The sequence below is a fragment of the Telmatherina bonti genome (assembly GCF_933228915.1).
Source record: "Telmatherina bonti genome assembly, chromosome: 11".
NCBI classification, from domain to species: domain Eukaryota; kingdom Metazoa; phylum Chordata; class Actinopteri; order Atheriniformes; family Telmatherinidae; genus Telmatherina; species Telmatherina bonti.
In genome coordinates this window covers 34,932,234-34,959,593 of record NC_136629.1, presented here as the reverse complement: position 1 = coordinate 34,959,593, position 27,360 = coordinate 34,932,234, and the positions used below count along the sequence as shown (strand labels likewise).

Here is a 27,360-nt window from a genome sequence, read left to right as displayed (position 1 = left end):
CTAATTATAGATGATATCCAAGCTTCCTTTCTCGTATAAAATTCTTGAGGAAACAGTTTCAACTCAACTCATGTTCCCATCTGAACAGAAACAATTTGTTTGAAGAGTTTCAGTCAGGATTTAGATGTCATCATAGCACAAAGACAGCACTGGTGAAAGTCACTAATGATCTTCTAAGTATTTTTTCATTTCATAAAAGCTAATATTAGTGATTCAGAAAGCACTGATACGTAATTACCTACAAACCACTACTGCAACTAAATGGACAGCTTTTTATGAATGGTTATTCTAATAAATAATAAACAAATAGTAAGGTGTATGACTTTTTATTATTGTTCTTACACCAGTAATTAGAGTACCAGTATCAATTCTTTCATCAGCTTGGTACCTAAAAAGTACATTTGCGTTACAGGTTATGCCAGTGTTTTTTTAATTCAGGTCCTCAGGAAGCAACCCTACCTTAACACACCTGAATAAAATAAAGGGCTCATTAACAGGTTGCAAAGAGCTTGATGAGGAAGTTCAAAAACCTGACTCAGGTGCTTTGGAGGAGGAACATGTCAAAAGCATGCAGGGCAGGGGGTCCCGAGGACCAGAAGGGAGAAACACTGGGTTATGCAGATGTGCAGGCATCTGGTACCAAGCAGCAAATTCCCAGAGGGTGAAATCAGTCAGGAGATTGAGCAGGACACAGGCAGTGTCAGTATCCAGACTGATTTCAACAGGAATAAAGAAGAGAGCAACAATAAACAACACACATGCACAGCTACTTTGACAGATAACGGATATACTTGCAATGAAAATGACCATTCATACCGGGGGTCGGTCCTCGAGGGCCGCTATCCAGCATGTTTCATTTTATCATTTGCTAAATTAAATTCGATGATGTTGCTAGCTCCCCATCACCTACCCCAGCTTTAATGCAAAGATCTGGAAATGTCTTCATGATTCGGAGCCTTTCAAATGCACAGCGGCATACCACCTTAAGTTAGAGGAAGAGTCGAGTTTCACGTCATTTTACAGCACATTTTCCATCTCATTTAATATCATTTTACTGCAAATGGTTCAGGTCAGGGCAGGGTCATTCCTCAAGACTGCATGGCATGAAATGACACATGAAATCCAAACAAATGCTCTCTGATAAGCCAGATGAGCTGGTATGTTATCAGTGTTCCATTACAGGGAACCAGTCTAGACCAGCATATTATCTGGAAAGGACTGACCTCTAGGGTCAGTTTGTGTGTTAGTGATTGTTAGGAAGCAATCTGAAATCAATCAAACATCTGTTTTACTAACTGGTCGATGAGAAGTCAACTACTTGGTTCATGTGATCAACCAGCGTCAGGAACAGAGAAAACAGCTGTGACGTTCCCTCAATCGTGATCCTCCTTGTTACTGGGCTCTAATGATGTTAAAATCAGAACCAGGCCACAACAGGTTTCTTAATATAACTTTCTGACACATGTTTTTTAGGTTATTCTCTGCAACTCTTCTGTTAAATAAACTAATTTAATGGATATGAACAGTAGAAAAATTTAAAAAAACGATTAGTGTTTGCAGTGTTTTTAATTCTGGCTGCCATGCAGAGGCAGCTGATATTCTGTTGAGCAATCGCCACAGGATCTTCATTAAAGTTGAAGCGTTTAAAATCCTATTATCCAAAATTTATCCACTTCAAATGTCCAAAAAATCCATTTAAAATGCAGGATGTGACACCAAAAAATCCAGAAAACACCATGAGGGAAGAACATTTTAGCAAGCCAATGTGTGTGTGTGTGTGTGTGTGTGTGTGTGTGTGTGTGTGTGTGTGTGTGTGTGTGTGTGTGTGTATAAAAAAATAAACTGAATCCTGCAAATCTGGTCTGTTTTTACACAAATATATGAGCTAAAGAATTTTTTTTCTTGACTATCCAATAACCAGCTTGTGTCATACTGAGGTCACAATCAAATATTGAAACGGAAGATTAATAACAGATGAACTTTAAAAATGACAGAAAATAAATAAATTTTCCGGCTCCAGCAGGCGCATCATCAAGATGGCATTTTCTCTGAACTCACTTACGAGTGAATAAAGCAAGTTTTGTTTTGTTTTTGTACGGAGAGGACTGAACAGCACATTTTCCCTTCCACACACTCACATGTAAGCACCGAATCAGATGATGTGTGGGAATTATGTAACAGTTAAACACAGGTTTGTTGTTGAGACGAGAAGCAGCTGAGCCGATCGTCTCCGGGCTTTATCGCCTCCACGATGGAGGCGAATCCCGTAAATATGACAGAAAGACAAGTGGATGCATACGGGAAGGACTCGCATCCCATTTAGCCGGCATCTCACTTTGAATCAGGCATGTTACCAGGGTCCCCATTTATCAGATCCCCTCTTTTATCATTCTAGAAGTATTTAGTTACAGTCTGCAGGATTTATCTCCACAGAGTGATGCACATTGATGCAGGGCGTCCACACATGAATGAAATGAAAAATACTTTATTAATCCCCAAAGGGAAATTTAATATTGTAGTATATAATAATAATTCATTTGAGGAGCTCTTGTTCCGGAGGCTGATGGCTGCTGGCAGGAATGATCTTCTGTATCTTTCAGTCTTACATCGGACCTGAAGAAGCCTCTCACTTCTTTGAATACTAATACTTTGAATCCATTCTTTGAATGGGTGATTCAAAGTTTCTGGCATGTTGCCCCCTTACTTGCAAGTTTAATTGTAGTTTTTAAGTCTTTGCATCAGCTTTAGCTATGGAAGACATCTGTATAATAAATGTTTTTATTAATCATCGTATTGGTTATTGAAATCAAAGGAAACTTGACTAAAACAAATCACACATATTTCACATCAAAACAGGTCTCTTCCATCATCCAGCTGAGTAACAAAATGCAGCTCAGTCTGCATTTGTGTTCTCAGTCTCAGGCTGATTAATGTGATCTCAGTCTCAGGCAGGAGCTTCAGAGGTTCTACTCCGCTCCAGATATAAGAGCAGATGATGTTTTTTGCTTCTTGCAAAGCACCAAATGGATTTCATTCATATTTTCAATTTCATTTGTAAATTTTGTTTTCTTGGTTTCAAATGCATTTATAACCCATATTTATTTATGCCGAATAACAGTATTAATAGGGCGATTAATAATCCACTGCTTTAAATGATCACACGCTGCCTGCTTGTTTAAGCACTTTTACTGGGACACAACTGATCCAGTTTAGCCGATGATCAGAGCAACAAGGTCCCCATCTTCAGCCATCACCCAACTCACAGTGCCATCTACACCATCGGCCAGATCCACACCCTTTCTCTGGACTGGACCTGGTCGAAATGAGCGTGACAAAGTTCAACCAGCATGTTTCTTCTTTGTTTCCTGGTTTATGTCCTGGACGAGGCAGCTAATTTATCCTGGTGCTGGTTCATCAAGGTCATTGAATCGCTCTTAGTCTGACTCCTCCCCTTGACAGACCTGACCAGGGGTTTATACCCTCACGTTCATGGAGGTTTTCACACATTCCACGGTAAGGTGGAGATTCATGGAGAAAGAGTTCAGAGGGTGCAGGCATCTGGATAGGATGCATCCTGGACCTCTCTCTGGTGAGGTGTTCTGGGTGCGTCCCACTGGAAGAAGGCCCAAAGGAAGATCAAGCGCATGCTGGTTCCCACAGATGAGCTGGAAAAAAAAGCTGGGGAGGGAAGTCTGGTGGGTGGGTGGAGGAATCCATCCCAGTAAAAAGGGTCTGAAGATCATTCTGCATATTAAGCTGATAATAGTCACAAACATTCAGAAGTTTCTCCTGAATATTCATTTATTATGCTTTCCTTTCAGTTTCTGCAACCTCATCGCTTCAAAAGTCAGTTATTCCTCGAAAAAAACTGTAGTTGAGAGCAGTTTAAACATAACTCGAACCCCACCAGACTGGCCACTGTGTTGCATTAGTTCACGTTGCTCTGCTCGTACAGCTAATCTGCTGAAAGAGCAGAAGACGTGAAACAAACACAATGCAAACACATCCATCAGCGCATGCTTCTGACACGGCAGCTTGACAAAGACATAAACTGACACTTTACAAGACCACTGCAATAACTGGCTTTCTTATTTCTGCGTTGTTGTGTAAATCGTCTTCATTAGCAACCAGTCACGCCTCCTTATATCTAATGAGTTGCTACAGTATGTGACCGTATGATGAATGTCTCTCTCTCTCTCCACTCCTGATCTTTAGCCCCTGTCTTTCCACTTGTCTGAAGACAAGGAGCTTTTTGTACAAAAGGGAAATCACAGGACTCACATGCTTTGGATGGGAGAAACTGAGGGATTTCAGCAAAATATAGGCTTGTTCAGAGGACACTAGCACAGCTGGAGAGAGGAGTCGACTTGTTTTGGGTCGGACAAGGACCTCAGAACCTTGTGAAGCACCCTGGACCAGGCTGAACAGGACTACCTGAACATGGAGAACGGCAAGTCAGAGACAGAAGAGAAGAATGACGGCTCATCAGAAGGTAAAAGAGGATAAAAACAGTTCATTTCTTTAAACTCGTTAGAAACGACTGAGTTAGGGAACGTTGGAATTAGAAGATTCTTTAGGCCATGAAACACAAGAGAGCATAGAAAATAACTATTTCATTTTCAAAATGTAACCAAACCTATTTTTAATAAATTATGATGATCCTTTGAGCCTAAAAGGTTCTCAAACTGAATGTTTTCATTTAAAGGGATTAGACTAAAGACTTGTAATATTACCATGACACATTCTTTGTAATTACAACCTGGTTAAAGTTGCAGTTTAGGACTGATGCTGTGTCTTAAGTTGCAAAATATCCAATAAACTATCAGCTAATACATTTCTTTTACACAGATGATGATGGCGCTCTTGTTAGGAATCTTTTTATTTACTAGAAACTTATCAAGCACAACATTTTCTAGTTGAGAAATAAACTTTTTGGGCTCTGTGTGGTGAAATGTATAAAGTCCCTTTTCCATTTCAGTAGCTTGAATAAGGCTTCTCAGCCTCCAGCTTGTTTTTTTACAAGGCAGCTCACACAAAATCAGTCAGTTGTTATTCCAGACCAAAGACAAAATTAGACAAAGTGTCTTTTGTCCAGTTAAGTGAACTAAATGTCTGCTGACGCACATTTATTGTTTGTAGAAAACCAAAAGTTAAACCTGGAGGCTTGCAGGATTTTTTCTCCCCACCTCGGAACCACGCGTACCAGCGTAGAAATGACACTGCGCTTCTGACGCATGTTGTACGTAGCGTAATAATGGATGGATTATGAAACAAACATGCTCCTGGCAAATGCATGAGAAGTTCCAACTCAACCCGACACCAGGACTTAAAGAACTTTTTTCCATTGATTCATTTGTTTTTGGTTGTTTGTATTCAATTTTTATCATTACTAAACTCTATTTCAGGTTTCTCTTTCAGGTCTTCTTATGTCACATTGGAGACATTTTGTCTCATTTAGGGCATTTTCAACCCTCATTAACTATTTTCAGTAATTCCATGTTAGAGAATGAATATTTTTTCCTCGTCGAGGACGTTTGCATCACCTTATTTACGACTCCTCAGCTTAGCCATTTCACTTCCCTCTCCATAAGTACGACAACCGTCTTCCACTGTATGACTTCTGCCTCATCGAGCAGGAAAACCACGGGAGAACTGTAATAAGCAATAACATGAATGATGCCACATCTTCATCAAGCTTTTACCATCATGTTTTCATCTTTGGCTGAAGAAGCGTCACCAGAGAAACAAGCAGCTGACATGTAGTTAAAAACTCAGGAAGCGATCCCGTGTGTCTAATTTGCTGCACTCTGAGCAGAGTTTACAGAAGGCAAAAGCAAACTAATGAATCGTCAGCGTGTTCTGCTGCCTTCTAAGTGGCAGCATTTATGTGATTTCCTCATCGCTTTGCATTTTTAAGCACTAAATCTAAATGGTTGTGAGTGACAGTAAGTGAAAACATATAAAAGTGAGTCAGCTGGGCCTCCTACTAAGCACTGGTGCATGTCAGTCAGTGCTTCTCAAAGTTGAGCAAGGATCATCTCACTGAAAGGACGGTTGCTAAGACAACAATGTGTCAAAAGACTAAATCTTTAGTTCCACAACCAGAAATGCGCTGCAACAAACAGAAGACATGTTTGCATTTTGGTGCATCCTGAGGCCCGTTTACAAGGTGATACTAAGACAGTAAAAGCAAAAGTGCTGTTGAGTTTTAGCCTCTCGTTTCCACGGTAACAGAGTTTCATATGGAGAGAAACAAAACTTTAAGAACATTGTTAAGAGTGACATTTCCTTGAAATGCAATGCAAATCCTGTTTATTAAAAGATGAACTGGAATCTTTTAGCTGTGATGATGACATCACGTCATCTTGCACATGTGCACTCAGGCCCTGTTTACATCTGTAAACAGAACAACAACAACAACGGCGAGCCTGTGTTCTGTTTGTGCTGCAGAATACGGAGAGCCTTCCGATTGTCCAGGTGTTTTGATCCTCTGCCATGTGTAATCCGTATACCTGGGCAGTCAGAACGTTCCGCATAGTTCCATCTGGGTAGCTTCATTGCACATCACATGCTTGGCATGTACACTACATTGTGTCTAGCTGTGTGTGTGTGTGTGTGTGTGTTTTCCAACGTTATTATTCTACTGTTGTGCCATTTGTTTTTAATGTGCAGAGAGAAAATGTTTTGGGTTTTTCACTGTAAAGCTGGCAGGATTAGAGGCAAATGTGCTCCATCAAAGGACAGCTAAGTAGAAAATGTCAACACAAGTAGCCGCATAACAGCGATTTAACATTTTTAGAGGTGTTTTTTTGCGCCAGGTGCAATCACAGGTGGGACCTTCACCACTTGTTAGCATGGATCCATATGGTGCTTTAAAATACAAATCAAGGAAAGGCTTCTCTTAGTATGAGGAGCACATGACTTGGAAGAATCAGTCTTTGATTTTAGGAACCCTTAACGTGGGTTACATCCCACGTCCTTACAACAGTTTTTATGGATGTGAAAAGGGACAAACAGAAACTTTGCGACAGTATTGTGTAATGAAAAATGTCACGTTGTACTTTAGAAAAGCCTGACACGGGATCTATAGTCTTCAAAATACACAGCTAAAGTCCAGCTTACTACAAATACAACAAAAAACTCACAGCTGTGAATTTACTGGACTGCAACACCTAACCTACACAGATACACTTCTGTAGAGGATCCACAGACCTCTGTGGAGCTGCAGACTGGACTTGGTCACCTGCAGGAGAAAAGTCATGAATATTCAGTGTTTTAACAAAAATATTTGTAGGGGTTTGTGCATTTTTAAGACTACGTGTATTGCCTTTTTGCGCTGCATGAGGACTCTGAAGCCGTCTCATCTGAATGGGTTCATGTTATCAGCTCTCTTTGTCATAAGACACAATGTCTTCAGGGGAGTAGCTCTACTATTTAACATTAACATGGATCTCCTCTGAAATTTCTTTGTACTTATCATAGTAATCTGACTGTACCTTTTCACTTTAATCTTTTAAGAAGAAAACCATCAAACAGGATGGTATTAATCCATGATAGAACGTGTGTGAGGGAGGCTAAGCGAATAGAAAGTGAAGCTTTTGACACGTTCATGTTTACTGGATCATACTATGGTCACCCAATGCAGCAGGAGCTGAAAGCTCCTGTGTACGTATGTGTTTACCTTTTACATCCATCCTTCTAAAGATCTTCATGGGAATAACTGAATTTTTTCTGAGTTTAAGTTTAAGGTCAGTCTGGGACAGCAGCATGCTGCGACATCTCAACGCCAACGTCCTGCAGATAAATCTGAAGCGATACGCAGTCTGTCCCTCCAGGCAGAAAGGCGTCATTGTTCAGACATTGTATCCTCAATTTCTTGCTCTTTAGAGCTTGTGCAACATATTGTGCCGTCAGACCTTTTCAATTATGGATGATAATATATGTTAAATGGATGTTTGAGTTCTGACCCAGCTTGGACCTGCGCCGTGACATTTCATCAACAAACAGAGGCATTGTGCTTCAATTCAAACACTGAAGTGTCCCAAAAATGCACTGCCTTTAAACTAAATATGCATAAACACTCTGAAAGCATGAAATGAGTCTATTCCACCAGAAGCCAAAGCCAGACTGCAGCAGTTACAGTGACTGCACGTAGACGAAAGACTTAAACAGCGTCAAAAAGCCCAAGACAGAGAAGAAAATGAAAGAAAAATGATATTTTGTGGCGTGTACTTTTCTCTGTGGGCATGTGCATCACTTGCACATGACTTCTACTGTCCTAACATTCACTTTCTAAGGCAGAAAATATCTGTCATGAGAATGATTTTATCACACACAGACACACACCATCCGGCACGAATCATCCCGTTTAACGTCTCATCCGTGACAGAAACTCCAACACGTGCACATATATTAAACATATCGTTCATAATGCTGACTAATGTAAGTTTTGGATAAAATTAAGAATATTTCAGCTTCAGTGATGTTGCTTTAATGTTAGTATTTTGCTTTAAAAGTACTCAAAATGACTCAAATTCTGATGGTACAGACAGTATACTGCATAAAAAGGCTGATTTTTTAGGGGAATTTCTTTTAAACATGACAGAAAATTTAAATGTCAGGGTTATTTTACATTAACTTTGTTTTTGTAAGAAAGTCATCAGGATTAAACTCTATCTGCAAAACCTATAAAACAGACAAAAGTAGCTAAAGGCAGTATTTAGATAAGTAGTAGAAAAACTTACTGAACTAAAATAAATCTCTTTGAATCCTTGCATACATCTAATTATGGAATTATTTTCAAAATGATCAGAGATTGAATTTAGCTAATGATACTATTTTGGCTTGAGGGACCAAATTTATTGAGTTAATATTTCATGAAGAAAAAGAGGAAAATACTTTTGGAATAAGTTTATAAGCTGTTTTCATAGCAGCCATTATGAAATGCAACAGTAGGTTAATGACATTACAATAAAGGATCTGTTTCATGTAGGTGGTGCGCTTCAGAAAGAGGCTTCAATCAAAGATTGAGGCGACACAAACAACTCCTTAGATGCAAAATGCTCCAACTTACATGCATGTGATTGCACATTACTACTTCTAGTTGTAGCACAACATGCTAGTGAGTGAAAACAACTGGTTTGGTGCAGCTGCTCGGGCATACAGGAACTGCAACACGTCTTCTAACGCAGAAATCCCCAACGCCAGTCCTCTAGGCTTATTGTCCTGGGACAATCGCAGACTTGTGCAGAGCTTGCCACAGATCCGTTTCATTTGAGTTGCAGCAGGGAAACTTTTAAAAAAAGGCAGAATTTTTGGCCTTGAAGAGAAAACGTTTTGGTTTTTTTTATTGTTCAAAAGTTGCAATTTCCTGCACTGAACTTTAATCGTCTATTGTGTCCACTGGATTTATTTTTTTAAAATTTATATACAAATACATTAATTCACACATTTTTTTATGCACTTAGTTCACTTCAGGGTCACAGGAAGCTGGAGCCTATCCCAGCAAACACTAAGCGAGAGGACAGGTCGGCAGTCCATCACAGGGACTGCACAGAGAGACAAACAAACACACACACACACACACACACACACACACACACACACACACACACACTCACACTCACACTCACACTCACACTCACACTCACACTCACACTCACAGCGAGCATTTAGATTAACCTAACCTTAGACTAACCAGTTAACCTAACATGCATGTTTTTGGACAGTGGGAGGAAGCCGGAGTACCATACAGAACTCATGCATACAAAACCTATCCTAGCAGAGGGTTGAACCAGCAACGTTCATGCTGTGAAGCCACAGTGCAAATAAATACTAAAAAACATCTTAAAACACTACCACCAATGACAACTGGTTTCCAGTAAAGTGACACTGTACCAAATAAAACGCAGGCTTAAAGTTACATTTACTGGGACTTTAATAACTCTGCCACTATGATGAGAGTCTGATTAAATGAGACACACATGGACAGAACTGCTAACAAACTATTTCTTTACAGGGCAGCTAAGCTGAGTGTTCCAGTTGAACTTTTATACTGGGAAACTGGAAAGTCTGGACCAAACCATGATGTTAAAACTCTGTCTTACATCTGTTTATATGGGGGGAATAACAAAGACTTTGGAAACAGAATTGCATTTGAAAGTTTCCTCCAAATCTCAGAACTAGATGTTGAATCCATCGTCGTGGAGATACCTACCTGCACCAGGTGGTTTAAAGTAGTCATCAATGAAACCAAACTGGAGTTTGGGATTGTGTAAAGGTTGTAAGTAGCTGAAACTGGCTTGAAACCATGTTGGTAAACTCATATCTTCTTTAATTGTTGCCTAATTATTGTATTTTTATGCTACAATCTCCAGATATTAAAGAAAATGTGGAAGAACCGACCTTCGAGACGACTCAGGTAAGCAAAACTCAGTTCACCTCATAATTAACTGGTTAAAACATCACGAGAAAAGAAAAAAAAAACAGGAGAGGTAGTTAATAAACCTTGTTTTTAGGAAAAGACAGGGCTGCCAGGGTCTGTGAAGCCACCAACAAGATAAAACTCCACTAAGTCTTTGTTGTTAATGTGCCTTTCCGCCCTCAAGAGTTTAAGAATCTCCACAAGAAAACCCTTGTTCAGCGTGGATCAGCCGTCGCTGCCTGTAAAACATTTCTTGGTTTTGATTACATCAGATGTAATCCTCAGAGGATCCAAAGAAAAACATCTGTGGTCATTTCTTTAGAAATCCTCAACTCAACATGCTACAGGCTAGTTACACTCACAGTGCTTCATTTTAATTAAACAGTCCAGTTTAGAAACAAACCAGGCTGGAAAACTGGTTTTTATCCCCACAGTATCACATACTGACATTGATTAACCTCAGAGCATCATTTCAGCATGTGTCCACACAAGGGCTGAGACGATATGCTTTTGTCCAGATTCAGTTCGATTCCGATTTTTTGGGTGCCGATTTGATTTAACTGGCTTTTCTCACAATTCTTAGATACTGATGATTTTTGTTGATAAAAAACAAAATAAATGTATGAATTTCTTTTTCTTATTAGTCATTTTCCTTCATTTCAATGAGGAAAAAACAACACAGTAGCCAGACCATCATTCTGCTGCTATAAAGCCCAAGAAGACACAATAAAAGATCAATAAAAATAATTAAAATGGCAAAAATTTTATAATGGATTATTTTTGTTTATTTGGAAAAAAAAAAAAAAAAAAAAAAAAAAGATTGATTTCTTTAAACAAAAAATCAATTTTAAAATTGTGAAGCAAAAATAAAAAAAAACAGATTTTCGATTTGATTTTCCCACCCCTAATCAACACCAGTCTGTTGCCATAGCGATAATAATACAGCATTCTTCGGGACTCAGAACGGATGCGAGCGTCCACTTATCATTTGCTTCATTGTGTTTTCATGAACTTAAAACCATTTTAGCCCTTAAATGCCACAAATGTTTCCCTTTTTAAAAAAGCTAACTGTGATGAGAGTTAAACTTGTCACAGATATGAATAAATATGGAAACCTGTGAAGCATAACGTGAAGAGTCTTCAGATCTGCAGCCTCCAGGTGCTCCGATGCACCGCAAGCTATCGGAAAGGAGGGAGAACCGACGGCAAGGGGACAGACGCTCCATTGAGTTTCCTGCCTGATGTCTTTCACATGACTGAGAGGAAGAGCAACACAGAGCGATGGAGAGATAGAAGGAGAGAGAGAGAGAGCTGCTCAACCCACGTAGTGTTCTCAGGAGCTGATTAAGTTATCCCCACTAAATAAATTCAATCTGCAATACATGAGAAAACTAAGAATGGAACAGCAGAGAAGAAAGGGAGGCAGATGGAGAGTCTGTCGCTTATAGATGCACCGCAGCAAACATGGACATTAAATGAAGGAAGGCAGATGTCGACAGCTGGATCTGAAACACTGGAGGATGAAATCTGGTCTACGTGAGGGTCAGAGAAGCCTGAAACATGCCTGAAATTACACTAAGGTTGCCACAGCAACACAAATAAACAACAACAAGACAGAAAACGCCTTTTTTTTTCCAAAGTAAATCCAGCGTTCACATGGAGAATTTCAGTCATTTTACTGATAACTGACCAGTAGTCCACCACCACCACCACTACTACTACTACTACTACAACAACTACTACCACTACTACTACTACTACCACTACTACTACCACAACTACTACTACTACCACTACTACTACTACTACCACTACTACTACTACTACTACTACTACTACAACTACTACTACTTCCACTACTACTACTACAACTACTACTACCACTACTACTACTACTACCACTACCACTACTACTACTACTACTACTACTACTACAACTACTACTACTTCCACTACTACTACTACAACTACTACTACCACTACTACTACTTTTTTTGTTTTGTTTTTACACCATCTGTAATGCTTTTAATGTTTCACGTAAAGCACCTTGAATTGTCTTCTACATGAAAGGTGTTGTACAGATAAACTTGCCTTGCCTTACTAAGGCTGGAGTGTGTTCACCATTACAGTTAACTACCCATTAGTTCCTCATTCATTACTGTTTGGTTTCTCTGGTAAGTAGCGATTGGTTCCTGATTCCTCCCTCGTTGTTCCTCTGACAACTAACCAGCAGTTCCTGAAAAGGCTGGACTGTGCAGTGACCAGTAAGTACCGGTTAACTAACCATTAGGTTAGTTCCTTAGTAACAAAGCAAATTTTGTGTACCTTATTGTAACGCATTACCTGATTTTGTTTCCAAAATCACAGACCTGAGGGTCAGTGGATGAAACAAACACAACTAAATAATCTAGAAAAGTTAAGAATGCAAAAAATACTTGAGTGAATATGATGGTTCATGAGTCATAACAATAATAATAAAACTTTTTAAATAAAAGAAAACTATTCTTAATCTTAAATCATTTTCAAATATCAAACAAGCACATACATGAAGACATAATAATCTTTGCTTTTATTTCCGTTCTTTAAGTGTAAATCTCTTTGTCATGTAGCTGCAGGGCCTGCTGGTGGAGCTGCGCGAGGGGCTCCAGGCGGCTCTGATGGAGCTGAGCGAGCTGCGCCAGAGGGACCATGATTTGGAGGAGAAGCTCCAGGCTCATCAGACTGATGTGGATGATAAGATAATGGGACTCAAGAACTCACTAAACACATTCAAGGTGCTGGAAATTATAATAAGAAATAGTTTAAAATAAGAAAGAGGCACGCAGAATCTGTTCTTTATGAGGCGACGTGACCTCTATAAGATAATCTAAAACATCTGACTGGAGCTCTGGAGAGACTGTCGGCTTATTTAATTTATCCGACCGGAAGACAACTCCTTCAGAAACTCCCACAGCAGATTAAATACTGACAGGAATGCGTCTTCCATTAAGTTTTTTTAAGCATCACTTGAGATGTTTTGACTTAAAGAAGAGCGAAAACATTTTCCTCATGCTTCATTTATTCTTTCTGTATCTAAGATACCAGAAAGATGAAGAGAATCTCCCTCTTCCTCAAGGCAAACCAGCAGATTTGACCTGCTGCCTCGTACACACAGCCTAACTAATTCAGAGCGGTTAGACTGATGCTGTCGCTTCATTAAATCTGCTTCCAGGAGGAGCTGAACGCGGCATTGTTCCACATTAAGGATGTGTCCAGCAGACAGAAGGAGGTGCAGAAGAGGATAGAGCTCCTGCAGTCCGAAGACAGCAAAGATGCCCTCTCTGTTCCACACAGGTACAAACTGAGCGAGGATGCAGCACTGCTGTTTCCCAAATGCAGCTCATACAACTGCAAGAACATAACCTGTGGTGTTGGGTCCAACAGCAGAAAGAGCTCCAGGGCCGACGTGCTAACGGCATCGGAGGACGAGCACATCTGCGTTCCCAGCCAGTTAGAGCTCAGCGTTTTCCAGCACTTTTTCTCCAGCTTCCCACATAACCTGTCTCCACAGAGGAGCACCACATCAACACAAAGTGAGTCTGATCCCCATTAGAAATGAGGACAAACCCATCTATTAGATGCAGCTGATCTGCAGGTAGAATGTACTCTGATTACTGTTTGTGCTGCAGCCTCCAGCTCCGACCAGGAGGCTCAGCAGCAGCAGAAGAGCTGCTCATCCAAGTCCCCAGTGTGGGAGAGAAGTAGCAGAAATGAGACAGACATCCCCGACAGTCAGACTGAAAACAGTAAGAAAAGCACTTGTCAATGCTAATACTGCTACTTGTACTACTAGCATCACTACGACAAGTAAACCTTGAGGTGACTGTAACGCTCTAAAGAGCAGCAAGTTATCTTAATATACAGAGAAGAAGCAAAGAGAAACGTCTCACACAGCTTTACTTTTAGTATCTTTAAATATTCCTTCTTGTTCTTGGAGTTTTTGCCATCACAGGAAGGTTTTTGGGTCAATCTTTATTTATAAAGTCTGACTTTTGGGACACGCTGTAACACGTAAACGCTGTACTGAACATATACAAAGTACGGCTGAAACTCAAGGCAGAGATCGTCCTAAAGACATGCATCAGTTAGACAACTGTGGTTTAATCTGCTGTGTGCAACCAGCACTGGGTTTACTGGTTTGTTTTTGCAGAATACTGCAGATTACAGAATATGTTGTGATGTGTGGACAGATAAGAGACAAAGAGCCGCCCTGGAGCTGCTGGAGTCAGAGAGAGTCTATGTGTCCCACCTGTCGCTGTTACTGAAGGCGAACATCTCCTTCAACGGATCCGAGGCTCTCTCTTCCAAGGACAAACGGTAAAACCTGCACCAACATAAAAACCCAGAAAGGATCTAACTGGGGGCTTTTATGATGACAATAAAAGGTTTATAGTTACCGTGTGAGAAGGTCATTCCTAAACATGACGGAAAAAGGAAACAACACTCACTTTTGTACCAGGACATGGCTTTAATAATGATCTGCTCCTAGGTGTGTGTACTGGGAAGAATCTAGCAATATGATTGTATCACAATACAGGGGCAACAATACAATATACTGCAATATATTGCAATACTATAAGCAAAAGTATATATATTGATATATTCATTTTTATTCAAATTTAATGTAAGAAAGAAGGATCTACATTATACTGCAGAATAAAAAGAAGCACTTTTGCTCTTTCTGTACAAGATGAATAAAGAAACTAAAATCTCTTGTCTATAAAAAAGTATTTAGATATTTTCTCACATCTCTTGCCCTTACCAGGACCTATAACATAACCTCAAATAAAAAAGTAACACATTACATACGTAACTAATCAATTGTAAACAGTTATTTGATGATTATCAGTCGGGCTGGGAAAACAAATAAAAAAAAACAAAAACAAATATCAGGATTTTTTGTTTCGCAATTTTAAAATCTATTTTTTTGTTAAATTTTTTTCCCAAATAAATTAAAAAAAAAAAAAATTGTAATTTTTATTGTTACATATGTAACAGCACATTAAATATGTAACTAATCAATTGTAGACAGTTATTTGATCATTATCAGTCTGGCTGGGAAAACAAATAGAAAAAAAAAATCAAATATCAGGATCTTTTGTTTCACAATTTTAAAATCTATTTTTTTGTTTAAAAAAAATTCAAATAAAAAAATACATTATAAAATTTTTGCCATTTTAACTGTTTTTATGTATCTTTTTATCGTCTTCTTGGGCATGATAGCAGCAGAAAATGGTCTGGCTACTGTGTTGTTTTTTTTCCTAATTGAAATTAGGGAAAATGATGAGGAAAAAAAATTTTGTTAATTTTTTTGGTTTGTTTTTAGCATTATTGAAAAATCGTAAGAATTGCACTTTAAATTGAATCAGCACCCAAAAAACCGTAATCAAATCGAATTGGGACAAAAGCATATCTACACAGCCCTAATCAATCAGTCTGATCACTTCTATAAAAGCAGAATTTGCAGCTCACATAGAGAGAGAGGAAAGGCATCCTGCAACGATTGTAGGGAACAAATCATTGATGCCATTAGCCCAGGAAGGGTTATGAGACCATTTTTAAACTAGCGGGAGTCCACTCCACAGGAAGATTGCATACATATTTGGGCATGACAACAGCTGGACAATGATTCCAAACACAGCAATAAATCTACAACATGATGACTTATAAAGAAACAAATCAAGGTGCTCTGTGACCCAGTCAACCTTTCTTACTGAATGGAGCGAGACATGAAAGGATCTGTGCACAAACAAATGCTGCAAACTGAAGCAACGTTGCAGAGAATAGTGAGACAAAATTTCTCCACAATGATGAGAGATCGATAATATCACACACAAACTGAATAATTCCAGTTATCACTGTTAAAAATCCTGAATCAAGACGCGCTTAGTTTTTCCTCACACTTTGTTTTAAATCAGGATTTAAATACTGTGTATTTTTTAAAATAGCTGAAAATTTATAATGTTGGACTCAAAACATGCAGAAAAAAATGAGTCTGACAACTTAAGTCCCATCTGATGCACACCAGCACTCAAAGTTCAGTCCCAAAGTGACTTCTGATCTAATTTGGGAGCTTACAGTGAGGGGACAACAGGAAATAGATAAATCAAATAAAACCAGCTTATAAACACTAGCCAGACTGAGATCTTTTAAAAAAGGGCTCCACACAGCTTGTTAATGAAATTACGGCACAGCTTCGGCACACGTGTTACCAATGAGCGAAAGCTCCAACGAAACGCTGCCATGACTGAACTCGGTCAGTGGAAATACTCTGCATTTAGGCTAACCTGCTTAACCTGCTGCCAGATGTCCCAGCAGATGAAAAAATACATCCGCAGTGTTTCTTAAACGCTAAAAAAAAACCTTTGAGCTTTCTCAGTTGCGTCTTTCCCCCTGCGAGGCTAAATTTCATCCAGTGAATGACCTACTTATACTAATTCTATTAAAATAATTCTATCTAACAGGATTTCAGCAAGTGCAGTACGAGATTTGAAATTCTCCGTTTTTGTCTCGTCTTTTCTCTACTCGTCTTTAGTCCATTTCCCAGCTCTTTAAGATTCCTGATCCAACAGCACCTTGAGCTTCTCCATACTCTGCAGGAGCGTGTGCTCAAGTGCCAGTGGCAAGGCATCATGGGAGATGTATTCATGAGGCTCACCAGTAAAGAGGTAAGGGGAGACTTGGCCTGCATATTTTCCACTGCTTCTTCTGCTGACTTGGTTTCTTGCAGTGTTTGTGAGGAGGTTCAAATCAGTTAAAGCCGGGTAGGTAATCTTGCTCAGAGAGATTTTTCTACTCTGGGTGAAGTGGTTCCTCGTCCTGATAGTAGTCTATACACTGTCATCACGAACAATAAGAAATATAGTTAGACCCCTAAGTTTACTGTAATGCCAGGCGGACACTGTGCGATTTTAGAAATCTGACTGTCGGGGAAATGCTCCCACTGCACGACCGGGTTTGTCCCTCGTACTCTATTTGACCCTACGATATGTGTACTCATGCTGTACGACTGCTGTCAGCCACGATTATTAACAACCACGACTACTTGTTGGCGTCAGTCGGTGTGTGACGGCACGACGTGCTCGAGTGTGAACAACGAAAAACACATGTTCCTAGTTCCTATGACAACCACAGCGTGCCTGACAACAAGATGCGAGCAGGCAGCAAGTTGTTGCAGTTGTGTGTGCAGTCTTGTGCGCTGAAACGAAAAACAAAAGAAAACCTCGCGTTCTCTCCATAGCTCTACTAATCTCTCTTCTAGCAGCTGTGTCCACCGCACACATCTGAAGTTGGGGTTGCCCGTCATTGTTTAAAGCTCCACCGGTGTCTTCTGCGGAGGTGCGAACGTAGAATCGTGACGTAACACCGCTCACACTGTACGAGCGACGGTGAAAATTTCTGACATGCCAGAAGTTTGATCGGGAGGTCGCAGCATCATCGTTAGAACGTAGCAGCAATTAATCCTTCCTCGTGAGTGTTCTCACACTGTACGCCTCACGACCTCCCGACCGGACATCCCGACGCCACAATGTTTCCACGGTGACACAGCGTGGTCTGCGACAGCAAAATCGTGGTGATACCCCCTCGAAATCGCACCGTGTCCGCCCAGCATAAATCTGTAAAAACTCTGACCAATCCAAACGTTTGGATTGAATTGAAGTTGTTTACTTCTTAGATTTCGTAAACTTCTTCCCCCGGCTCCCCTCCTCCCCCTCCCGCAGCGCATACCTGATCGCCACACCCTGCATATAAACAGCAGGTTAGGATGAAAATACAAAGTAGTGAAGAAGAATCTCAGAAGGGAAACATGGCTGAGAAAATGCAGGAAGGATTTCCCGACCTGGCTCGGTTTATTTGCCTCCTCCTGCTAAACAGACAAGAAAGAGAAAACCGTTGGTGGAAAAAGCTGCAAACTAGAAAAACACTTAAAGAACGCAAACCTCCGCCAAGGCCTTTAAAAATTCCTGGATCCAAACGGTGATCCGGATCACCACCAAAATAAAATCAGTTCTTCTTTTTCACATTTCCAACAGCTCCTGAAAGTTTAATGAAAATCCGTTTGTAACTTTTTGAGTTATCTTGAACACAAACAGATAAACGCCGGTAAAAAACATGACCTCCACAGGAAGCATCGTCTGCAACGAGGAGGGATAACTAGGGGCGGTGATGTCTGCTTTTACGTGCAATGAACCCTGTTACACCCTGCAATGGACTGCCGAGCTGTCCAGGGTGAATCCTGCCTTTCGCCCTAAGACTGCTGGGATAGGCTCCAGCTTCCCCGTGACCCTTGGATTGAGCGGTTAGGATAATGAATGAATGAATGAATGAATGAACCCTGTTATTTCATATTTAACGAGAAACTCCGTCTGCGGCAGGTTTTGCACTCAGCTGCATCCGTGTGTTTTAATGCCACATGTTGCAAAAATGTTTGTACATTCTCGCCACCTCGATCCGCTGTTTTATCAAAACAATCCGTTTTACCTGCATCAGCAAAAATGCGGCAACTGTCCGCTGCATGCTTTTCCATGTTAACCACGTCCACCTCAAATGTCCGACCAATCACACGAGACTTCTCGGAGAACAATGTTCTGCCGGCCTGATGTGTCGCGAACTGTCTTCAAACACGTCCACAGGAACAAAATGACGTCGTTTTCTACTCGTGTCCTTGAGAACAAGAAAAAGTTCTGGCTTCACGTGGAGTTTGTAGCAGGCTTTACTACAGATATTTACTAAAAACACATTACTTTTTGTTGTTTTCAGGACTGAAACTAAAGACTCTTTTAGCTTGCATATTATTGTATTATTTTTAACACCTCTGACAGAAAAAGGCGATGAGTCTGAAAGCTGGATTTCCTCCATTTTTTTTAAATAGAAAGTTCATTTTGCCAATGAACACAACCTTTAAAAATAATTCAGGCTGATCAGCTCTAGCTTCCATGAAAATATATCATTTTAGCCAGTTTAGAGCTGAATAATCTGTAATGTTTTACTTACTGTAAACTAATCAGTAGAGGACTCTGGTGCAGTTCACACACATTTTATTGATGAACCACAGAAAAACTCCAACCTCACATAAAAATTTTCGGTGGTTCAACTTTCAGTTCTGTTCGGGGCTTGTTAGCATGATGAGATAAAAAGTTTCCAAATCTTTATGATGAATCTGAATTAGTAGGTAGGTAGGGCTGGGAGATACGACCTCAAATCAATATCACAATCAAACTGAACAGGTTCATTTGATTATGATTAAATAGCAATTATTTCAGGACCATTTTTTTCAGTTCTCATAGCTGCTGCAAATATTTTCATAATCGAAGAGCAGGTATTGTGAAGTAAGTTAAATTTAGCACAGTTTAAATATATAATGTCATTTAATTGATTTTTTCACATTTATTTAAGAGAAATTTAAATTTCCACACATCTTAAATAATTGACATTAGCAAGATTTAATCGATTATTGGTTTTTAATGTGGGTTTTCTTTTATTTTTTATAAATTGACCAGCCCTAGTGGTGGGTATGAATTAATATTTCAGATTCCTTAACGCTAGGAGCTGGAATATAGATGTCATACAAAGAAATAAGTGACTGTTACTATCAATTACTTTGTACAGATGTAAGAAAAAAAGCCTAATTGAGAAAAATTTTATTGAATAAATGTTTTATTAATCCACAAAGGGAAGTTATATTGTTGCACTGCATCGATAATAAATCAATTAATCAACAAATCAAATTAAGTGTAAAAATAAAGAATCAGTTGACTAACTGATGAAAGGTTGGAGGTGGAGCAGAGAAAAGGATGGCAGAAGTCACCAGATATTCCTACAGATGTTTTCTATTGATTTACTTTCAGCCTAGCAACCTCTGAGCGGATGACGTCGCGTTGGCTGATGTAGACACGGAAATAACGGTTATCTTTGCATACAACATGTAGAAATACATGAAACCACTAGTCGACAATTCAGGATTCAGCATCCTGTCATTGATTACACCATCTGTTGTCAGTCTCGCCACAGCCTCTTGTATAATCTGAAAAGTGACTTATATTGATCTTCTCTAGTTTGTGGGTTTTAATTTGGGCGTTTTAAAAGCTCAATCAGCTCTAAACCTCCTGAATTTCAGCAATTCTCCTTTTGTGGTTGCTTATTATGATAGATTATAAAATGTGACACAAGTACCAGCAGAAATCCCTAACTTAGGGGTATCACAATCCCGCAGGTTTTCCAGGTATCCCTGCTCCAACACACGACTTAAGAAACTCATAATATCCTTTTTTTTTTTGAGTCAGATGTGTTAAAGCAAAGATACATTGAAAAACTGCAAAAAAGCTGCCCTCATGGGCAAACTTCAACACATTTGCTCTAAATGGACCAGAGCAGTCTAAACTCTCACACCCTACTGATTTCAAAAGAAGAGGAAGTAAAAAATGTGTGGGTATAAAAATGTTAAAAGCACAAGTAAAGACAGTATCTGTCCCCTTTCAGAGCAATTTCCTGGACTTCTATGTGTCATACCTGAAGGAGCTTCCAGACTGTCTGTCTGTTGTCACGATGCTCGCCTCCAGCTCCATGAAGTCTTCCGCTTTCGTTGAGGTGAGATTTAGACAGAGCCAGATGTAAAAGTTAAAAACATGAAATGATAAAGCTTGATACTGTATAAAATTGACTGCCTCATGACAAATTCGTAAATATTAGAGGTGAGAAATCAAATTTAAAAAAAAATCTAATATTGGGATTTTTTTGCGTCACAATTTAAAAAAAGATTTTTTGTTTAAAAAAAATCCATTACAAAATGTTTTAATTTTTATTGTTTTTATTTAATTTTTCCTTGTCTTCTTGGGCATTATAGCAGCAGAATGATGGTCTGGCTGTGTTACTTTTTCCTTATTGAAATCAAGAAAAATGACGGGCAAAAAAGATTTTGTACAATTCTTTTGTTTTTAGTCTAAAACTAGCAATATCAAAGAATCGTGACAATAGCAATTAAAATTGAATTGGCACCCAAAAATCGGAATTGAATCAAATTGGGACGAAAGCATATCGTCCTAGTAAATATTCCAGAAAAATTAAATGAAACAAATGACAGAATCCTGAGGATTTAAATAAAACTTTACAGTCGTATTTTAACGGCAACACCTGCTGTACTAATGCGATTTTCATTTCTATCTGATTTGTCCACCTGTGCTGACTCGTGCTCTGATTGGTTGGGTGGTGATGCCATCAGAGCGACATAATGGGGGATGACTCCAAACCCTCCCTTCACACTCTGCTCCTTCAGCCCGTTCAGAGAATCCCGGAGTATCTGCTGCTGCTGCAGGTGAGACCAACGCAGAAATTCTCACCACTCATACAGAAAGACGACGACCTCCAATGTAGGAGGGAATCTTTACACCATTTCATGTTTTAGAGAAAATTTAATAGAGTATGAAGTCAACAAACTTCATATCTGAATGCTTTTTATTCTGTACCTTTTGTCCACTCACTAAACATAAAAATCTGGTTTCTGTCAATTATTAACATATTGACATTTTTTTAATAGACCAAAACAAAACTCATTTATTTCTGCCTTGTGCCAGCAAGGAGCACATTTTTGGCCAGTGGGCTCTAAAATGGCTGATACCTTTTGTAACCTTCAAACAAAGCAAACTTCTTAAGCTGTCCGATATTATGGGCTGATGTTGGCATTGCCATGAGAATTATCGGTGTCTGTATTTAATTTATTAATGACAACCTACACAATATGCAAATCTTATTTCAAATTATTCAGTTTCGTCACCTCTAACTCAAAATGACAAAATATAAGAGATGTCAAGTATTGTTTACCAGATACTGTTGTTCGTTTGGCACGACTCTATCCAAAAATATCGGTATCGGTTGATATCCGTGTCGGAAAGTAAGAGTTGGCCAAAATTGATTTATCGGAAATTGGTAAAGAAGCCAATGTAGAACATCCCGACAAAAACAAAAAGGACAAACTGGGACAAGAAAGTAAAAATGTCAGGCAATAAACCAGAATCCACAGATCGCGACTATATTTGCTAGCTGCAGCTTTAAAAAAATCAATAATATAACACTTTAATAATCCCTAAAGTACAGCTCTTTAATAGCATAATACACTTGGTTAACAGCTGAAAAAACGCTGACAAACTGCTATAAAATTAGAAGTTTAGCAGAGAGAGCTGTGGTTAAATCTTCAGAAGACTTGCCATAAAGCATTAGAGCATTTCTTTGTGCAGAATTGGATAAACTGTTGGAGCCATTAGATTTCAATCTGGTGTTGCAGCAGGGAAACAACAAAAACTTTGAGGACAGCAGCCCTCAAGGACATCAGAGGGGTCTTTGTAGCCTGGTGACAACCAAACTGCTGGAAAACCATTTGTTAGTCTCAAATATGTTTAGAGTTCAATCCAGTCTCAATATCTCTGTTGTCTTTACCTCGAAGCTTGTTCATTCCCCCTGATTATCAATGGAAGAAATGGTTTTAACCCCGCTCTATATCCTTGTCCCCTCTTCAACTTATATTTGGTGTTTAATTATGGGCATTACTTGAGTTTTGAACAACTCACCCAGTTCATGTAAACAGTCATGGGCTGATCATCATCACAGATGCTTAAAAGTTGGAGAAGTTCCGGCAGAAAGATTTTAAGTATGGCAGCCAAACTATGACGAAAAACTTTAAATATAAAAAGGGTTAAATTAGATTTATTTTAAATTATGCAACAGTGAGTATGATCTTACCTGAAACAGTAAATTCTACTTAGGGACTACTTAGGCAGACGGAAGCAGACCACCCAGACTACTACCTGCTGCTGGTCTGCATCCAGCAGTTCAGGTCCTTCACGGCCCAGTACCACCACCTCCTCCAGCACAACCAGGAGCTTCTACTCCTCAACCGCAAAGAAGTCAAGAGGTCAGATCATCACATGACTTACAAAATCTATGTTAAATGGTTCAACTTATCGATGTTCTCCAAATCAGAGCCTCTACTGAAAAAATGTGTTAACTGTGACTTGCACCACCTGCAGGTCTACCATGAAACAGCTGTTAAAGACGGTGGAGAGCGGGATTCAAACCAACAACATAGGCTCACCTTACCCTGGGACCACTGCAGCAATGTGAGTATTCGCTCTACTGTCCAAAGCTTTGACCTCCATCAATCCATTTATTGTTTGATAACTAAATTTTAAATAAACGCTAAAATCTTAAAAGCCACATGAATTATTTGTGACCAGAAATGCACAATCTGACAAACACACTGTCTTAACAGAGCATCCTTGTGCTATATTTCGTAGGCTCTCCAGATTTTTTAACTATGAAAGTTATTTGATGTTGATGTAAACACCATTATGTGCATCCTTTATTCGCCACAGGGAACATGCTAACATGGTAAAGCGCAGGAAGCAGTGTCTCCTAGAGCAGATACAGTCTCACCGTTTCCAGGACTGGGATCATGACCAGGATCCTGAAAGCCATTGTTATGACTCAAACTGGCAGTCCCAAGGGCCTTTTTACACTTCTGATATGGACTCACGAAATCAGAAACAAACAGGTTTGTGGTCAAATAAGCTTTGGACAACTGTAACGGTAACTGATCTGTGAATCTTTGTGGATCTTTAACTGATGCTCAGTTACAGAGAAGCCATTGAATCAAAGTTTGTTCGTTTCTGAAACTAACAAACTTGACGCACAAAGCAATGTGCTGCTCAAGACTAGGGAATGGATGCTAAAGTGACTTTTTTCCAAGGAAAGGCTTTAAATCAATCTCTAGCTTGGTAAAAGGAGGTCTGTCTGGTCATCATATCTTGAAGAAAAATTGAAGGCCTGTTTGAAACAATCATTACAAGCTCCAATGGCTTGAGGAGGCGAGAGGGTATAGTTAATATCTTGGCATTCAGGTTGTATCCATGTCACATCTATGGGATCTGCACTCCTGTCTTTTCATTGTATTTCTTATTTGTACAATGTGGGAAACAGCAGAGACAAAAGTGTGGTCTATATCTCTCACGTACCAACCCTTGCCTTTAGGTCTTGGCAGCATCCCAGAGACTGAAATGTCTGACAGGTCATGCCAGCACCATCTACCCTCCAGACCTGTGGAATTCCGCCAAGTTCAGCCGGGTTCGGCTCTAGCCGACGCTCTTGGAGAGTTCCTTCTTCCTCCAGATCCCCCAGGGATGGAAAGCCTATATGATGAGGATGGAGGCTCCCTTCACGATGCGTCTCTGTTCGACCGCTGCTCATCTGCATCTTCAGATTCCTCCATTGACATTGCATTTGTAAAATGCCCCAAACCCCCCTCAGCATCGCATCATGCCATAGCAACAAATGTACCAATAACCCGTGATCACTTTGGCAATGGTGGAAGCCAAGGGAATGGTTTCAGCAAACTGCCCAACCGGGGTTGCGCATCACCTGATGAGGCTGTGATGATGCGTCGCAATCTGCATCGCCCCCTTCAGGCAAGCCAGCGCAAGAGTAAGGTGAGGGTGTTTCTAAATAGATGCAAACAGACAACAACTGAATTGCTGTATGGACAGAAATAAAGATGGCGTCTGAAATTTTTCTGCTACTTAGTCACTAAACGGCCTGCAAATGGAGAACACAGTGAGTGGTCTGGATGGTGATCACCTCCAAAGGGGGGGACTGGGCAGCCATGCTAAGCTGGAGCGTCAAGGCAGTAAGGGCAGCAAATGTTCCACCCCATCGCATAAAGTCCACAGCCCCTTGAGCAACACCGACAAACAAAGCTCCGATCTTCACGGGCTGCTTAACATTGTGGGTTTAAACAACAAACATTTGATGATAATAGATATTTTTAATTTATATTTGCATCTAGTTGAAAAAAGTGATAGAAAGAGAATTTAATAGTCTTTTTGTTCAACCCCATCAGGACTCTGGCCTCCAATCATGGGCAGATGAGTCAAAGTGGAGAAGCGGGGCAGAGGACAATAACCACACCCCCTTCAGCGAGAGGAGCCGCAAGGACAAGGGAGGCTTCAGGAGCTCGTTCAAGAAACTCTTCAAGAAAAAGTAAGTAGGACAAACTGCACAGCAGGTGCCTTACAGGGGCTAAAATGTAGACAAGGTGGTGAAAAGAGCAGGAATAAATCATGTAATGTCAGGAAAACTGTAACAGATGATTTTTTTAAAAAGAAGCTCAAGACCCAGCTTTTTAGCTTTGCTTTTAACTGAAATTTGTATTTATTTTTGTTTTATTTTTATAAATTCCTTAACAGTATTCTTAAACGTGTTCTATCTTCTGTTTTTGTTGTTTTGATGTACATTTTTAAACTTGCTTTTACATTTTAATACTTCTTAACTCCGGTGTTTTCCTCATGGGATCCTCAACATCGGGGGCTTTGCCTGCTTGGTCTGCAGGATTGTTGCCATGGGTGGCTTGGGGGTCCTGCACTGCAGCCCTTTGGCTGTGGTAGGGACCCTGGCTTGTCCGGGTCCTGGCTGCTCCTGTGGTGACGCCCTCTATGGCAGTGGGTGGGCTTGCTCCTGGTGTGAATGGATCCTCATGATATTGTTTTCTCACAGCAGTGTCAAGCCAGATGTTTGTTTATTTTTATTGACAATTCTACATTCAGTTAAGAGGCAGTTTTAGAACAGAAAGGTGAGATGGGGGGGGGGGGGGGGGGGGATACTTGATGTAGTGGTTTGTGATGCCCTTTGTGTTGCTGATTGCATGAAAAGTACTTTATAAATAAAATTTGAAGTGTCAATGTGACCATTTTCTGTCTGACAAACAGGAATGGTGATGAGAAGAAGGAGAAGGGGGAAAACCAAAAAACACCAGAAAATCAAAATGGTGAACATGAATCATTGGGGAAGAACCCCAAACTGGTGCATCTGGAGATGAACCGTGGTACTGCTGTATAAAGTATGCATTTACTCTGCTGTATAAATGAACAAGCAATATAGCGATGCAACATTTTCTCTAAATATTTCTGTTTAAAGTTGTTTTGTTTTTTTTTGGTAGACAAAGTTCTCCCCTGACTTTTAACTGAGGAAAGGCACTTAATATTGGTTTTATTTTACCTCTCAAAAGCACTTGTTATTGAATTTCACATATATCTGCTCATATGTTTAATAATACAAGACTTCATCTTCCTCCACTAAAATGACAAATTTATAATGACAACTGTCTACTAGATGCCCTTTGACTCCTTTGTCATTGTAAATAAACAAGTTCTGTTTAATTTGCTTAAAGTTTTCTGGACAACTAACATATTTCTGCTCCGCAAAGCTTTTTTTTTTATTTTGCTCCCCTACCATAAAATAATTTTACTGAGCCTCTTCATGCAGCTTTCTGTTAATGACTTTTTATTACTAAGCTTAATTTCTTAAGCTACAGTATAATCAACATTATGTTGTTATATACTCAAGAAAAAAAATATTTAGCAGTTAGAATTTGTATATGTTTGCATGTGTTCAGCATCTTATTTAAAAACATACACAGGTCAATGTGATTATTGTTTTTATGCACAATACTTTATTATTCTGACTGAAGAGGGTTATGCTCAATAAAGGCTCATACTGACTTTTTGTGCTGTGGCTCATTTGAGTTACCAAGTCAAAATCGGCGGTAAAACTTCATTAATAGAAATAGGAATGACTGAGCATTACATAATTTTAGTGTATTTAAAGAACTGTGTTTCTGAAACAGGTTCTGATGAACAACCATCAACCAGAATAAGGACAATATCCAGTGAGTGGCAGTTCTAAGAAAAATGCCTTGTTAAGTGTCAGAAAGACCAGAACAGTTAGAGATATTAGTGCAAAAGAGACTCAAATTATATGCAAATATGCAGAAAACCATCTCTGAATGGACAATACATCAAACCAGAAGGGCTACAGCAACAGAAGACTCCACCAGGAGCCACTCCTGTCAAATAAAA

General features: G+C 39.6%; 2 protein-coding genes across 3 annotated transcripts in view; one reads left to right on the top strand and one right to left on the bottom strand.

Annotated features, from left to right (window-relative positions):
- slc17a5 (solute carrier family 17 member 5) overlaps positions 1-27,360 on the bottom strand; it is a 40,090-nt gene that overhangs the window by 11,359 nt on the left and 1,371 nt on the right. Inside the window, exon 1 of one of the 2 annotated variants that reach the window (XM_079248884.1) lies at positions 4,282-4,629. The exons of the other annotated variant lie outside the window; for it this stretch is intronic. The gene's annotated coding sequence lies outside the window, so the exon portion shown is untranslated. Of the gene's footprint in view, positions 1-4,281; positions 4,630-27,360 lie in introns of those variants that run through there. 2 annotated transcript variants of the gene reach the window in all.
- arhgef33 (Rho guanine nucleotide exchange factor (GEF) 33) lies at positions 4,359-26,893 on the top strand. The gene is made up of 17 exons (XM_079248881.1): positions 4,359-4,492; positions 10,377-10,420; positions 13,033-13,197; positions 13,635-13,756; positions 13,847-13,995; positions 14,092-14,208; positions 14,653-14,779; positions 16,998-17,130; positions 20,942-21,049; positions 21,681-21,773; positions 23,218-23,366; positions 23,482-23,571; positions 23,827-24,005; positions 24,482-24,936; positions 25,031-25,231; positions 25,347-25,486; positions 26,212-26,893. The coding sequence occupies exons 1-17, from the start codon at positions 4,441-4,443 to the stop codon at positions 26,339-26,341; spliced, it is 2,454 nt and encodes an 817-aa protein (XP_079105007.1). The 5' UTR covers positions 4,359-4,440; the 3' UTR covers positions 26,342-26,893.